This window comes from Phoenix dactylifera, chromosome 8, assembly GCF_009389715.1.
Source record: "Phoenix dactylifera cultivar Barhee BC4 chromosome 8, palm_55x_up_171113_PBpolish2nd_filt_p, whole genome shotgun sequence".
Classification (NCBI taxonomy): domain Eukaryota; kingdom Viridiplantae; phylum Streptophyta; class Magnoliopsida; order Arecales; family Arecaceae; genus Phoenix; species Phoenix dactylifera.
The window spans coordinates 29,538,179-29,554,616 of record NC_052399.1 but is presented as its reverse complement, the minus strand read 5'-3'; the positions used below and the strand labels follow the sequence as shown (position 1 = coordinate 29,554,616).

At 40.8% G+C, this 16,438-nt stretch overlaps 2 protein-coding genes across 2 annotated transcripts; one reads left to right on the top strand and one right to left on the bottom strand.

Moving 5' to 3' along the window:
- Window positions 1–1,600: 1,600 nt before the first annotated feature.
- LOC103704944 (60S ribosomal protein L27a-3-like) lies at window positions 1,601–2,427 on the bottom strand. Its single transcript, XM_008788477.4, has one exon. The coding sequence runs from the start codon at window positions 2,285–2,287 to the stop codon at window positions 1,838–1,840; it is 450 nt and encodes a 149-aa protein (XP_008786699.1). The 5' UTR covers window positions 2,288–2,427; the 3' UTR covers window positions 1,601–1,837.
- A 9,173-nt stretch (window positions 2,428–11,600) lies between these two features.
- LOC103698377 (serine/threonine-protein kinase RIPK-like) lies at window positions 11,601–14,517 on the top strand. The gene is made up of 5 exons (XM_008780374.4): window positions 11,601–12,255; window positions 12,374–12,509; window positions 12,984–13,120; window positions 13,649–13,772; window positions 13,877–14,517. The coding sequence occupies exons 1-5, from the start codon at window positions 11,869–11,871 to the stop codon at window positions 14,410–14,412; spliced, it is 1,320 nt and encodes a 439-aa protein (XP_008778596.2). The 5' UTR covers window positions 11,601–11,868; the 3' UTR covers window positions 14,413–14,517.
- Window positions 14,518–16,438: the final 1,921 nt, after the last annotated feature.

Sequence of the window (16,438 nt, the reverse complement as noted above, 5' to 3'; positions counted from 1 at the left end):
AGATTAAAAAAGATCCATCGATCCAAATAAAATTGGTTCAAAATGCAGGATTAAATCAACCAGGGAAGAACTGAAGAAGGTCTTCACTCTTCCGGCTTCCGGGGAGGAGGCTTTAGGATTTAGCAGTTAGGGGCCATAGGGCTTATCGGCTTGTGGTCCGGTCGATCAGGAGCCGGAAGGTGGCCGCCGTCAAGGTCCAGAACCGGAATGGCAGAACCAGAACGAACAGAAGGTGAAGCCGTGAAGGAGGAATGGAGCCGCAGAACGACGGGTTCTTGCCTTCTTGGAGCCGGAGACGAATGACGAGATCGAGAGGAGGAATGGAGGAATGAGGATTAGAGCGGAGGAGAAGAGGAGAGGAGGACTTGATCTGTTGATCAATCGGTTTCTCTCCGGACTCCGAAGGGGTGAAGGGTGGATGGATTTGATCGCCGCCGCTCGGGATGACTGATGAGAAGGAAGTCAGAGAAGGAAAGGGGCGAAGGGCCAAAGGGGGTCTGGGGAGTGGGGAGTGGGGACTGGGGTGGGGGGAGAGAAGAAGCCGAGAAGAGTTCAGAAAGAAAAAAAAAAGCACTGGCAGAGAAGCTGAGTAGGGGGGAGACTCGTCCGTTGTCTTGTCGTTGTTACCTCACCAGTGTCGCCCGTTCATTGTCGTAGGCGGCTAGGCACCAGCCTGGCGGTAGGCCGGTAGCTACTGCTACAGAGCCACTGTCGTCAGTGCCGTAAAAACTATGGTGCAGCGCAGCGGGGTCTTCCTTGGGCAGCAACGCAGCGCGGCGTGGCGGCAACGGGGCCTTCTTTGGGGCCGGGGGCCTTAGGCGACCGCCTCAGTCGCCTAAGGCTCGAGCCGGCCCTGCTTACTACCCTTACTAATCGAAAGCAACTGACAAGGGGACATTATCATAGCATCCCAAATCACATTCTTGCTGTTTAAACCCTCCAGACAGTGGGATTAATCATCGTGTAACCAATTATTTCCGAAGAATGTAGAAATTTTGCACCATAATAAGTTTCGCCATTATCAAAATCAAGTTTTAATAATCTCGTAGCAGTAGTTAAACATACATCAGTAATTCAAAATAATCTCTCCAATTTAATAATTTCTCCAACTGATCGAACAGCTTCGACATAGAGCCCATGTGTCCAACTCCCTAAGGTTAAAATTTTAGGGTTCATGATCTGGATCTTGTGATACAGATCAAAATGGCCCTAAAACATTTGAATCTCATCCCTGGATCAAGACCAATTGAGAATATAGGACCTAGAGCCAGCATTATGAATTATTTACCTCCTTGGATTATAAGATTGAACTAGTTGCAGAGTAAATTGCAATCTGAGAACAAAAGGCAGAATAAAATCCTACACAGTGCTATAAAAAGCAACATGGAGAAGACACAAAACGACCACTGATATCAGTATGAGTACTAACTTTCATATCCAAAGCAATTGGTTGCAAATAGCCCAGCTGAAAGTAACCAAGAAGTGATTCTTATCGTTGTAACAGGCAAAGCACCTCGAAACACATATAATGATGTATTCCCCTAGCATTCGCAACCGCATTATTCCAAATTTAAAAGATTTAAAGCGCAAAACAATGGGATTAATCATACATAACCTACTACTTTCCCAAAAAGGAAAAAAGTTGGGCCATTAAAAAGTTTCAAGACTCATAGCAGCAATTAAACATATATCAGCGATCCAAAATAAGAAATCTGAATCAAGTCTCCAACACATACTCAAATGAAACAGTCTCAAAATCTAAATTTTAAAGCGGAAACTAACCGAAGGATTAAGTAAAAGAATCCTAGATCTCCGAACAAGAGTATATCAAATCGGATCAGGCGGTGAGGAGGACCGCGCCGCCGGCGGCCTTGATCTTTTTCTCGGCGATCTTGGATACGAGCTTGGCTTTGACGACGACGGGGCAGGAGGGGGGAAGCATGCCCTTCCCGAGGACCTTGAAGTAGCCGAATTGGGTGACATCGATCAAGGGGGCGGAGTTGCCGTCGGCAGAAGCGGCGGACTCCTTAACGTCGTCAGGGACGAAGGACCAGAGGCGGTCGACGTTGACGGTGGGACAGTAGAACTTGTTGCGGAGGCGGTGGAAGTAACGCATGCCGACCTTGCCGAAGTAACCGGGATGGTACTTGTCGAAAAGAATGCGGTGGTGGTGCATGCCTCCGGCGTTACCGCGGCCACCGGGGTGCTTCCGGTGCTTGCCGATACGGCCGTGCCCGGCGCTCACGTGGCCGCGCTTCTTCCGGTTCTTCTTGAAGCGGGTCGTCATCGCCTCCGCCGCCGCTCCTCGGGCTCTCTCCCGCTCTCTTTCTCCTAAGGTTAGGGTTTTGGACGGGGGGGGGCGGAATGAGGCGGAGAGGCTGGGAAAACCCTAGTGCGAGGGCCTTTTATCGAGAAGAATACGAGCGGCCTTCTTTGAAGGATATGGGCCGTTGCTCGATTGGAACCTTATCTGAACTATGGGCTTTTTTAAGCACGATGGATAGTTGGACCGGTCCACAAACATGATGGCGAGCCTTTTCTAAGGCAAGACCATGAGTGTATTTTAAAACTATAGTTTTTGTTTTCATTGGTGCATGTAGGGCTTTAAATGGGTTGGTTTTGGGTCAAATTCATTCTGCATCCACATCGAAACTCCATACAAAAATTAAGTTTGGATCTATCAAAATAATCAAATTTAAGTTCAAATTTGATTTTTTTTTTTTTTGAGGAACATTTTAGATATGATTTTAGCATATTATATTAAATTTGTGGTTGATTGCAATGGAGCATAAGTGCATGATCAGTTTGAAAATTTTAATCATTTTTAAAACTATTTACTAAAAAAAATAATAGACATCAAATAACATATTCTATTTATATTAATAGTTTAATTTTGAGAACAAATAAAGCATATTTTTGGTGCAAATCATGAAAAGATAATTGAATAATAAGTAATGAATGAATGGGGCTCATGCTTGAATTATATTATATTCGTCTAAAAATTAAAGTGCCAGTAAATATATAGAAGAGACATGGCATAATATTTTGAAAACAAATCTACAGGAGTCTCAGTGATGCCCATGCTGACACTCCTCATATCAATGATGGTTCGCATATTGTTGCCGCTAAGATGTCAAGAGATGTGCTCGGCCATTGTAACAGGGCTTCTTCACGTCGTCTCAATATCCATCTGGCCTTGACTCATACTAATTTTGCATAAGTACGGCCAATAAAGATCGAAAAAAGAAATGGATGAAAATGAAAAGGAATAATCTCGTTATTCTTCCAAAAGACCCATCCAAATATTGGGCAAGAAAGAAGGCGATCCAATCAGCAGTCCTGTTTGTTTCTCAGTAGACATGAGTGGTCCAGAAGAATCCACATCCACTCAATAGCCTGTGAATATCCTATAGCAACAATTGTCCGTCGTCATTTCTGTACAGGCTTTGAATCCATTTGATCGTCGTGGCAGAATCTCCTTCAAGATAGATACAATCTACACCCAGGACGAGCCTCGCATAAATGTAACTTTTCTAGGCAGCTGTCAGCTCTGCTCCGATGATAGTAATATCGAAGATGTGTCATCCCCCGGCCACGATTAGTCTAGAGTCATGACCTCTAATCGCAAAGCTCATCCCTTCTCTGCCTCCACCATCGGACAACTCAACAAACCTTTTGAATACCATCCTTAACAAGGTAGAATTAAGATCTAAGTCTCAACTGGATGGCGGGGCGTCCTATTGTCCAGAGTGCCAATAGCAGGGCACTATTCTATGTATCGGACAGGATTGAGACATGATGGGGATGGATGGGACAGGACATCCACTGTCTTGAGTGTCAGAATGCAGCACGTCCCATTCCTCGGAAATATTGGGATGAACCCATCCTTAGGGATTTTGGATCCTTATGTAGAGTTGTAGGCCAATAAGCATGGTAATGCAGACTCTTAGAAAAAGTGAACTAGCTAACCCATTCTACCAGTGGCATAGTAGGTCAGATGACAATTTCTTTAAGAAAAATCATCTATCATTGATTATCTATTATTGGGCCTCTCATTTTGGAAATCAACCACATTACCTTCAGACATTTACATACCAAAACAGTATGTCTTGGCCCTACAATGCCATGGGCGCTTGTTGACAAACCAAGTCTTGGTGTCAAGTAGCCAAAACGATAAGCCAAGTAGCCAAAGCTTACACGCCCCCCTGCTCGTTGAAGTCATATATGTGTACAGCCAAGTGGGCCAAGTCCCCATATATTTAGCTATTCAAGCAAGCTACAAGCTCTTGTGCCATGATCTTGATCTTGTGTCCTTGATATGCCTTTGTTTATGGTAATTAATATCACCAAACAGCGGTGTTCACGCATTGCTCGCACAATATTGTGCTCTAATACTACTAGAAAACTTCGTCTTTAAGTCTCTACATTAAGTTAATAACCATTGACTAGCAACATTTCTCTACACATCATTGTCCAATTCCTTTGCTCCAACTCCAAGATTCATCATATCCGAGCATCGATATTTTATCAATCGTTTTTTTTCTTCTTTTTTTTTGAGGTGAAATGGAGGAAGGGAGAGCACTTCCCCTTAATTTACTAGAAAGAGAATATTAGTACATAAAAGATACAAAAATTGCTAAAATAAAAGTACAAAAGGATGATTAAGGAGATGATATCTGAGGCCAAAGAGCAGACGAGCTTTTTATGGCTATCCAGTGACTTAATTGGACAGATATTTTTCCAAAGCTTAAAGGTATGGAATTTCTTTTGATGAAGATACGAGAGTTTCTTTAATACCAAATCTGCTAAGAAAGTGTGATCATTAACTGATCCCAAGCTCTTCTGATTGTGGGCTGAATTTTGTTGATTGATTGCATTGTCTAATGTCCCGTAAGTCTTTCATGTTAGAACAAGCAAATCCTTAATTATTCGATGGCCCTAATGCTTGTACGTTCCATCATAGAGTTACAGTAGATATAGAGCAACTGAGACAATCCTCTAAGGACAATCTTTTAATGTACGTCTCAGCAATCAACACATTGTCGCCAAGCCCTATTAGCAACTTTGTCGCTCTTCTTTCCTCATGGGCAGGAAGCACACCAGTGGCGTGCATTGCATGATTCCATTGTATTTTTTGCACTTGACAGTATGGATAGTTGACCGGAAAATAATTTCGATTCGTCCGGCCAGCAAATGAGCGGCGTGCTTATCTTGTGTGACAACACTACAGAGCGAGTAGCTCTTCTAGTCGGGCAGCTATGTGACAACACTCCAGAGAAAGCGGTGCTTTTATGTAACATGCTATGGTCTCAACGTCCTTACAAGATAATAATGAGTTTTGCGTACCCCAAGCCCGACCCACATGGACTTAGGAGGATTAGCCACAATCTGAGTGATACCACCCATCCTACCATACTACCTATAAAGGGTTGTCTGTCCTATAGCCGCCCGAAGAGACATTGCAGTGATCTTGAATAGGGATCTTGCAATGTCTGGTGGAAGCATACCCTTGGATCCTACCTGAGCTAGACTCAAGTTCTACAACTGGATCAGTTCTGAAAATATTTACTTTGATATCTGATCTTTTTATTTCTCTAACCTGCGTTTTAAGATATATTGTCTGTGCTTAAGTACGATTTTGATCTGATGTACTCTAGAACTGCTGGTACCGTAGGACACTGTTCATATATGTTTCTGTTTCAAGCATTCTTACACTCATCTCTTTGTCATCAGGGCAATGATATCAGGAGATCCAAATCCTTCGATCAATGTCTTGCTGAGAATTTGAGACAGCCGCAGAATGGAGGCCTAGTTTCCAGTTGAATTCTTCATATATCATGGTAGGTTTTTTATTTTTTCCTCTTTAGAGTGATATAGCTATTAGTTGTTTCCCTGGGATTTTCTAGTGAACACCCCATCCATCAAAACCAGGTGATCAATTTGGTCCTAGCAGTGTTGTTTTCTTAGGGAAGATACATTTTCCTGTGCTGATATGGTTGTTCATTGCAGGATAGATTGTCTTCTCCTGTACATAATGCTTGCGATATCTTGTGACATAAGGTATCACTCAACCCTATGTCACCTAAACCATCAAGACTGCCTTGGCTTTAACTAGTTTAGATTGTTAAAAACTTATCATCATGGGGTTATATCATTTTCAAAGTGTTCCTTCATGTATAAATTTTCCTGATTTGATATGACGTGTCAATTATTTAGTGTGGATATTTAGCTCTCTCGTCCTATGGGCAAGATACGTTATTTGGGAAATCAGACTCCATACCAATGCTATTTTATTACTATATCGGTATACTGGATACATGAGCCGGTTCAATATATCAAGTATCAGTACATCTTCCATACCGTGTATCGATACCCAACTGATATGGTATAATACGTTCGATACCATCTAATTTGGTACGATATGGCATGCTTTGGTTTAAGACATAGCTCATTTTGTCTTCTACTAAATCATAACAGCTATGGGGCATATCCCTCATTATTGAGACTTATCGTTTCTGCGAGCAATGCAAAAACCATAAAAATCTCACATACGCAACCCCTAAGAAACAGGGTTAGCCGCTGCCCAAAATAAATAAAAAAAAAGGTTAGCCAGCCTCCATTTCTGCCTAGTGCCTGTAGAGTTACCAAATCCAAAAGTCCTTCAACGATGGAGAAATATCAGAATAAAGAACAAAAGATGTTCTCAAAGTTTGTGATGTTCTTTCAATTTTAGATGATCCGCATGCTTAATTACCAAAAAAATTCGGCATTCTTTGATGAGGTTTTACGAGCAACTTTCTTATCAAAGTTGCTCTTGGAACATCGGCTCTAGCTACTCTTCTCAATTAAATTGGACAGCTAAAGGTGGCTGCGCCTCCTCTTAGCATCCCCTTGCATCAACAAAAAAACAAAGATTTCTTATCAATGCTGACGGCGCAGGATAATTAATTGTTTTGAGAAGGATTAGAGGTCATGGCTCGAGAATAGAATCCAGTGCAGGTCGCGCTCCAAATCCAACACAAGCAGGCCCTCTATTTGCTTGCTTTAATGATATGATCTGGAGAAATTTTATTTGCATGATAGCTAAATCCAAGAACCATCTGAATGACGTTCGCAGCCACCAACTGCTGCTGATGTATGATATTTAAAGAATTCAGGTTGGCTATGCTGTATCCTACAAAGCACAATCATTTTTTTTCTTTTATTTTGATCTTCTTCTTACAATCCTGTGTGCTCATACAACTTTACATGACAGTAGGAATTTCCCTCAAAAAAAAAAAATAAAGAAGAAAACAACAGAACAGTAGGAATGGACTTCATAAGCCGTTCAAATATAAGGTATAGAAATCTATACCTTTCTCTAACCTTTTTCGTCGCTATCATTCCTCTTCTTGGGGGCAAGAGAAATAAAATAGATCTGTTACCTAACGAACTCTGCTGGCGATTTCTTGGACTGCCGATTTCTTGTGGAAACCGCAATAAAATAAATTCCACCCTCCAATATATATAATAAACTTGCAGCCGTGATGATGTATGGAGTTCTGAGGGCAGAACGGCAAACAGGGCAAGGTCATGCTCGTCTTCTTACTCTTCTTTGAAATTTGGAGCATGCAGCCATTCCGGATTTTGGTATTTTTTATAAAAATCCCATTCAGATGTGGTAAGGGGTGCAGAAGCTTGGTCTTCTATGATCAGCAAAACAGAGCCTTTTATGTTTAAAAAAAGTTGATATAGCAGAAAAGTGTTGGCATGAGAATCTTTGTGAAATTGCTTGAAATTTCTAGACAATGATGCTCCTGCTTGTTGGTTTGGATGAGATTCTTTCCTCCACTATTTCTTCTTATGAGTATTAACATTTTTTGTCTTGATTATTAGACACTTAGTTTGAAACCATTTAGCTTCTTTTTCTCAATCTATTCCTCTCCTTCCGTGATAATGTAACTTATTTTTGCCTCTCATTTCTATTGTAAATACGATTAATTTTCAATAAAAGTTGGGCGGCTCCTTTTCCCTTCCTTTACATCAAAAAATATAAAATTACTCGTCTTCTTGGACATTTCAGACCCTGAGCTCTTGCTAACCCAAAAAAAAAGACCCCCTAAACTATTGGATTTGTTTATTGCTCACTAACAAACACCTAAACCATTGGCTACATCATCATTTCCTGTGTTCATTGTACATCTCCACTTGTTTCCTTGTTTTCCTGCTCATTTCCAATCTTTTCCCTTTGATGTTGTTAGTTCTCCTAATTCAGCCGACGCCAGCACGACCATATCCAAGACTATGACAGGGGCTGTTACAATATTGGTCAAGAGTGACATCTTCAGCACCTTTAACGCTTGGACATTTTAGACACGTCACTGGTTTTATTTATCGTATCATAACAAAATCTTGACCAGGAACAGCTGTGACGACTGAAGTAGGTAAAGGCTGACAGTCGACACGCTCATTGCATCAGGTGGCGTGTGGAATCGTTGCGTTGGGCGGCTTTGAATCAGAAAGGCGAGGTCAAAAGGTTTCCTTATGATCACACTGTTCAATTGCATCCTTCCGTCCTATTTATAGAAATTAGATTTATTGCCCCAAATTTACAGCAAGCAAGGTCAACGCAGTTTTTATATGACTGCGTTAACCGCGTGGGTGTGTGAATGCAGTGAAGGGACCGAAACCCACGTCAGAGTATTACATGGTAAGAAGAAAAGGGAGCAGGTTTTATTATGAGAATATGTATGGATATATATTTAGTTTTATTATGAGATTATGTAAGGATATATATTTAGTTTTATATCGGCTATGCATCGGATAAATCTGAAATGGGACCAAAAAATTCAAATAATACTTTGTAGATAAATTTTTTAATAGAGGTTTTGGGTTATTAACCCTTATTCTTTAGGTTTTGGTCTATATCATGGATGACATGCACCGCATATGGACACTAGAGTTCGGATTAACTGCTATCTTTGGAATCTATTGCTCTTTTCATTCTTATTGGTATTATTCTTTTTGGCCACTTGCTCTTTGGGCAAAAGTCAGATGGGAGTTTTTAGTCTTTGTTGAATTACTTGATTCGCAATCCGAATTCAAAGCTTTCGAGATGTCTAGTTGGTTCTAAAAATCCTTTATCCTTTCAACAAATATTGTTGTCTTTTTTAAGAACGCAGCAAATATAGAAGTTTGTAGGATTTATATGGTGCATGCATCCTCCTTTGCAATTTTAGAGCCGACAAACTTTTGGTATTCACCTACGAGTTTGTTTGGTAGCATTAAGGTAAGAAAAGCATGAGGAGAGTAAACAAAATATAAAAAGTTTGTTAATAGATATATTGTCCAATTCCATGAATTTAAGAGCTCTTGCCGGTTTTTTCATAATCCGATAAATAAGCATGCATTCTGATAAGACTATTTTATTTTTAAAATTTGCTTGAGAAATAAGAAATATGTATCACGGTGTGCGTGAAAATATGTAATTAAAGTCTTCAATTCTTCTGAAGATGATAGTTTACCAAATTGGTGAAATTCTTGGCAGTTGGATCGATTGGTCGGGGACCGAATCCTACCTTTCCGGGGTTTAGGGATATCTAGGAAGAGACACCCCAAATATTGATATGGTTAAGTAATTTAGAATAATAATTGCATATGAAAAATTATTATTCTACAACAAGGCTGCCTATGAGCAAGCGTGTAGCTTGCTGCAGCAAAGAATATGACAAGGAAAGCGAAGTTCGTGCGGAAAAGAAGCCTCAGTTTTCATATTTTTCATGGCTGAAATGTCCCTCGACTAAGACCCGAGGATTTAGATCCAACTTAAACAGGTTTCAAGTCTAAGCTTTAGACTTATATTCGGCTTATTGCTTGTTGTGGGTCTAAATTGAGTCATTTTGAGGGGCAATGCCAAGATCTTTTGGACTGATTTTTTGTAATTTTGAATTTGACTCGTGTACAATTTCAGTAGGAATTCATGCGGGCGTGTATTTAGTCTTATATCGGTCATTTGCTAAAAAATGTTGGGTATTCTATACGACCAAAAAATTTTCAAAAAATATTTTTCGATTAGCCTTTTTGAATAAGGTCCTAGGTTGTTATAGTTTTTTTGATTACTCCAATTATGTGAGATGCATGCATAATCTAATTGGAATTAGGCCTTAAATTAGGTTCCACATCTAACATATGAGCCTTAACGATATGAGTTGGATCTAATTCTACTTAAATCTTGCGCACCTCTGTAACCATAAACCATGGAGGGAGTGACAAATCATTCAATAGAGAGGATGCAACTTATAGTGAGAAGCCGGTTTACTTAAAAAAAAAAAAAAAAAAGAACAGAGCAAGGAAAGCGAAGTTCGCGAAAAGAAGCCTCAGTTTTCACATTTTCCATGGCTGAAATGTCCCTCGACTGCGACCCAATAACAAAGCAAATACCACGGTGGGTTTTCGTATATCCCAAGAAAGTTTTCTTGGTTTAATGAGCTCTTTCTCCATCAATTCATAAGAGAGAGGGGGAAAAAAAGAAAAAAATATTAATGAAAATGAAATCTTTCAGAACTTTCTTCTTTCTATGGTTCTTGTCGTGCAAGCATTCACATCTTAGGTATTTTGCTCTTGGGGTTCTAGAACGTGTGGACGTTGCCTAGACTGGAAAGGTCATGTCGCCGACCTTCCCTGGCCTTTTGCGCCCAATTAATACACACGAGACAAATAAGTTAAGAAGCCTACTTAGCGATTAGGCCAAAGCATGACACGGTTTCGTAGTTTATCCTTTGTCTACCTTTGCCCATACACCAAATGATAAGATATTCCTCCATCCTATCCTGATTAGGATAACGCACCACATATTGTTTATACACCATATGACAAAATTGTTCCTTCTTCCCGTCTCCTGCGCTTGGATGTCATTTGCCTCACCAATAAATAATCAAGGCTCCCCCGGGTGGAATATCTATTTGGAGGGATATTACAGTGGTTTTTTTTTTTTTTTTTTGTGAAGCCCTATGTGGGCATCTATTTAGTTCTATTTTGATTATTTGATGAATAGATTTTGAAAACTTTTATAGAATTAAAAAATTCAAAAAAATTAATAGCTCCTGATTAGTTTTTTGGATGAGGTTCTAATTTGTTATAGATAATATCAGAACGAATTTCGTGCATAGCTTATGTGAATTAGAGAACATTACATCACTATGACAAAAGATGGGCAGCCTTCAGGTAACCTTGTGAAACATATTTTCGAGTTTTTTTTATCTATACATCAAATTATAATGGGCGGCCATTTGTTCCACCAAATCAAGATAAGCCTAGAAGGAAGGTTCTAACGTAGGTGGGATGTCAGCTCCCAGGATGATGAGGTATCATAAAAACCATATGCTTGTATTCAATCATACACGCCGATCTCATTGCTGAAGTCTCTAAAAAAGTGAAGAAAAAAAGGGGGCTCAAGCCCTTGTTTGGTGGACTCCCAACCATTCCATCTTTTCTTACCCCCGTATTCTCCCACGGTTTTGGTTTGTCATCTTCCAAGTCAATGGGCGTTATAGACATTTCCTCTTGAACTGATGTGAATACCATCCCTTTATATAATGGGAGAGAACTGGCTGGTTTTTGGTAAGCTGTTAAGAACTGGCTTCCTCTCCCTTCCCTCTCCCAAGTCTTTCATCACCTCCTCCAAGGCTTCTCCCCAACCACTTCCATCTCTCCCCAGACTGACCAAAGGTCCACAGCTACCCCTTGCATTGGTACTGATCGCTTCTTCTTCTCAGTTTAGACGTACAGGCCTCTCAAATTTTTTGACGCTGCAGTCATCGATCGGTCTGCGTGTATTACTGAGCAACAAGGAAGACATTCATCGATCTATACTTCCATCAGTTGTCGAAGATGTCTAAGTTTTCGATGAAATCCTTTCTAATGGGCTGCTATGGAAAGATTGATGAAAGGCCACCAACCAAACAGGCTAAGAAGCGCCACACCAACCCAGACTCCCCACAGAGGTTGTCCTACTCCGATGTCAGCAGCTCCACTACACCAATGTCGCCGGAAGATCTATCGTTAACTCTTTCAGGATCAAACCTTCATGTATTCACCTTCGCGGAGCTGAAAGTCGTGACAAGGAACTTCTCCACGAGCAATTTCATTGGATCGGGTGGGTTTGGGCCTGTGTTCAAGGGATTCATCGACGACAAATTGCGGCCAGGGCTGAAGGCTCAGACCGTAGCGGTGAAGTCCCTGGACTTGGAAGGGACGCAGGGCCACAGAGAATGGCTGGTGAGAACCATCAAAGTGTCTTAGGCTTCTTAGAACATTAAGTTTTATTGGTAATTAAGATTTTGATCACTTATAGTAGATTTCTCGGGACTAAAGCTTTAATTCGATTTGTTTGCAGGCTGAGGTTGTATTTCTTGGGCAATTGGAGCATCCCCATCTTGTGAAGTTGATCGGTTATTGCTGCGAAGATGAGCGCAGGTTGCTCGTGTACGAATATATGGCAAGAGGAAGCCTGGAAAATCATCTGTTTAAGAGTAAGTTTTCTTCGATCTTCTTGGGATCTTTAACTCTGGAATTAGATCCTTGAGAGATTTTTTGAATGCTATAATGAGAGAGATGCGTCGTCTGCATTTAGTGAGGTTTTTTGAGCTGTGGGCATTGTCCATTTGCTTTTAAATAATATAGCTTTTGATTGTTTTAATAGCCATCTTTTAGTGGCTTCTTGTTTTTGTTGCCATACCAAATGGATTTGTTCAACGCCTACTATTTATAAAATAAGGTGTCTCACGCTTTAGGCAGCCAGGCTCTATTTATGTTAGAACAGGGCAATAAAAAAAAAACTTGGAAAAAAGATGGGCTAAATTATGATATTGAATTAGTTTCTCAACCTTTTTGAATGATGATTTTATGATTTCTTACAGCTATTCCCTTTAAATTCAACATATATAGATACTTCGTACTTAAAAGAGATCGTTGATGATTAAGCTTTATTTCCCTCATGGGTGCAGAAATTCTTGCTTCTTTGCCATGGTCAACGAGAATAAAGATTGCTGTGGGGGCTGCCAAGGGCCTTGCATTCCTTCATGAAGCTCAGAAACCGGTGATCTATCGCGACTTCAAAGCTTCAAATATATTATTAAACTCGGTAAGTCTCCACCCTGTCTCTTTTCTCCTGTATCATTTTTTTCAGGAAAATAACCAAACTATTCTGAATCAATGTAAGCAAATACTTGGTATGAAAATTTCAGAGGGCTGCCTCTGGTCACAAGTTTGGTATTGATTCGTTGACATTGGCTTGGTCTTATCAGCGTTGTCTGACTTTTTATTGGAACGTTCTTTGACAAATCCTCTGAGAGCAATGAGAGTGATGGATTCCAAATTGAGCACTATCTAATGAGTTTGGATCCCATCGCGGCTGCATGAGCTCACCTCCCTTTCCACCCACCATTCATATTAAGGCCATGCTTCTTTTCTCAATCCGCATACTACTTTGAACCGTCAACACTGCAATTCATCATTTCTTCAATTCCCTCTCCATCTCTTTTCACTCTTCTTGCACGCAATGACTGCATTCCATGGGCTAGAATTCACACTGAATACCAAATCTACTAGTTTCAGTATCTCATTGACTTCAAATGTGAGCCTGACAAGAGTGTCCACTTTCACATCTCAGGATTACACTGCAAAGCTTTCAGATTTTGGGCTCGCAAAAGATGGTCCTGAAGGAGAAGATACTCATGTCACCACACGTGTCATGGGCACGCAGGGCTACGCCGCACCGGAGTATGTCATGACCGGTAGGAATCTAAGACTGATGTGTGCTTAATTCAGTTTATTTTTGAGTATTATTGGTTCAAATGAATGAATACGTAGCTGACAAACAAATCATCCTTCCATCCAGGCCATCTCACAGCAAAGAGTGATGTCTATAGCTTTGGAGTTGTGTTGTTGGAGCTATTGACAGGGAGAAGGTCTGTAGACAAAACCAGGCCGAGCAGAGAACAGAACCTTGTTGAATGGGCTCGGCCTTTTCTCAAAAATGCCAATAAGCTAGGCCGTGTCATGGACCCCCACCTCGAAGGCCTATATTCTACCAAAGGTGCTCAGAAGGCAGCAGCAGTGGCTTACCAGTGCTTAAGCCACAGTCCAAAATCAAGGCCTCAAATGAGAGACATTGTTGAGGAATTGGAGCCTCTTCTAAACTTCAATGACATACCCCTTGGCACCTTTGTGTACACGGTGACAGTGGAGAAGAACAAGGAAGAAGATGAAGGGAAGATGGAAATGAAGGTCGAAGCAAATGCGAAGCAAGATCGCCAAAATCATAATCGGAGGCACAAACTAAAGTTCCCTAATTCTACGATCCACTCCGAAACTACCCTTCACAAGGAGGGGAGAAATTTGTATAGGAACTCCTCAAGACACCACATAGGATGAGGGGCTTAGCCTAGGACAAAATGTTAATTCCATTGTACAAACAATACTTCAAAGGTTTCATTTAAAAGAGAGTCTCAATATAGACTGTTCCATGCTACAAGTCAACATGCTCATTTGTCCATTTGCTCATAATGTTACTAAAAAACATGGATAGCAAGGAGAAAAATAGTGAAGACGTTATTTAAGGACGTGCTCTCTAAGATTTCAAGTCGTTCCCTGAGGCTTCCTCAACTTATTGCACTAACCATTGAGTGACAACACCTTACAAATTCTTCTTCTTCTTTTGAAAAGTTCCAAATAGAATCTTCTGAGGCTGCAACGAAGAATTTTATGAAGATCTGTGCAGAAGTGACCGAAGATTGGCGGAATTTGATGGAGGGCCAAGAACTCATGAATCTTCTGCATCGACGATCTGTGCTCTGAATTGAGGACTGCCATATATGGCATTAAAAAGCATTACTGAAATGATATCTAAGCAATTCATTATTAAGCAAATAGCAGCTTGCATTTTTGTAGTGAAAAAGCCCAGGAAGGACAAATTTGATCCCCTCGTACTCAAAAAATGAAATGAAGGAGTGACAATAGATCTCAGTTATAGCTGTCACTTCGTCATTCGATCAATCAGCGAACTTCTCCTGGAGATGATCAAGCTCAAACTTCAGCAGCTGAATGTCTTCGGCAATGTTTTGTGGAAGTGTGAGTCTTAACAAAAAATGCGGCAGATATTTAGGGTTTAATCATTTTAATGACACTCTGATTTGAGCTGCATCATAGGATAAAAGATGGTGCACAAGAAGATATGCGCTGCATGGATGATACATGTAGGATTTTTCATGTCCTTAAAATCTTAACACAATATCTAATGGTACAATATTAACAAATGGATCAAGATTTTTCGACGTTCCACCATTTTACAGTTTTAAATGACATTATTTATTAAATCACACGATAATACCACGCAACAATGCATGCACACAATAATATAAGCACATACCATGAAAGGCCTAGCAGTCCAAACGCACCCCAAGTTGTCTCTGAACTTTTTTCAGAAGACAGCGAAGAAATTTGACCAAAAGAATGAAAACATACAAAGCAAAAGCCCTTGCGAACTATCTAAACATACTCATATAACTATAGGAATAACCAAATCAATAAGATTTTGCCTAACAATTGCAATGTTAGCAACAAAGAGATTCCCCATCAGCCGCCAAAATAAAATAAATAATCAATTGTTCGAACACTATTATAAGGAGAAAAACTAAATTTATAACTCCAACAACAACAACAATGAGCACCCATTTACCCAATTAAGTGGAGAAATCTCCTCATGGAAAGATCGATCACTCCTAAATTCTAAAACCAGAAATAAACTAAAATTCCCAGAAAGGATAAGATGTCAGGACAGAAAAATGCATTGTTTTAGTAATAGGACTAGTAGTAACAGACTAATAATATTTCTTGATTCTCAACTCTCTGATAAAAGTTGCATCAAAAAAATTTCGAGAGAAAGGAAGGGAGACCAAACGGGCAATATACTCAACTATTTCCAGATATGTATGTTTTCAGAAGTAGATGACCTCTTTAACCCCTTCTCCCCTGTTTCTCATCTCGCAGAACTGGGGAAGGAGTGCAATATTTGGCAATGAAGGTACAGGGCAAACGGCGAGCAGGTCCTCGGCGGCTTCGGTTTTCCCAATCAACGCATTACCAACGAACGAAGGCAGAGAAGAACCAGTGACACGGTCGGGGACGGCTTCCGCCAGGCTGCTAGTCGACACATTACTCCCAATTAAAGATTCCAGATGGCCGACGACTGTATTCTGGGCGACGACTGTATTGGGAGCAGGTTGTTCATAAAAGGAGGCTTCGGACGGCCGGTGACCAGGTCGTGGACGGGTGCAGGAGTCCCCGCCGGCTGGAGGCGACCGGGGGGAGGGCCGAGCAGGAGCGCGGCGATGCACGCTGCCGCGCCCACTTTTGTCAATAGCTGGGCGTAGACCGGCCGCACAGGCACGCCGGAGACCGC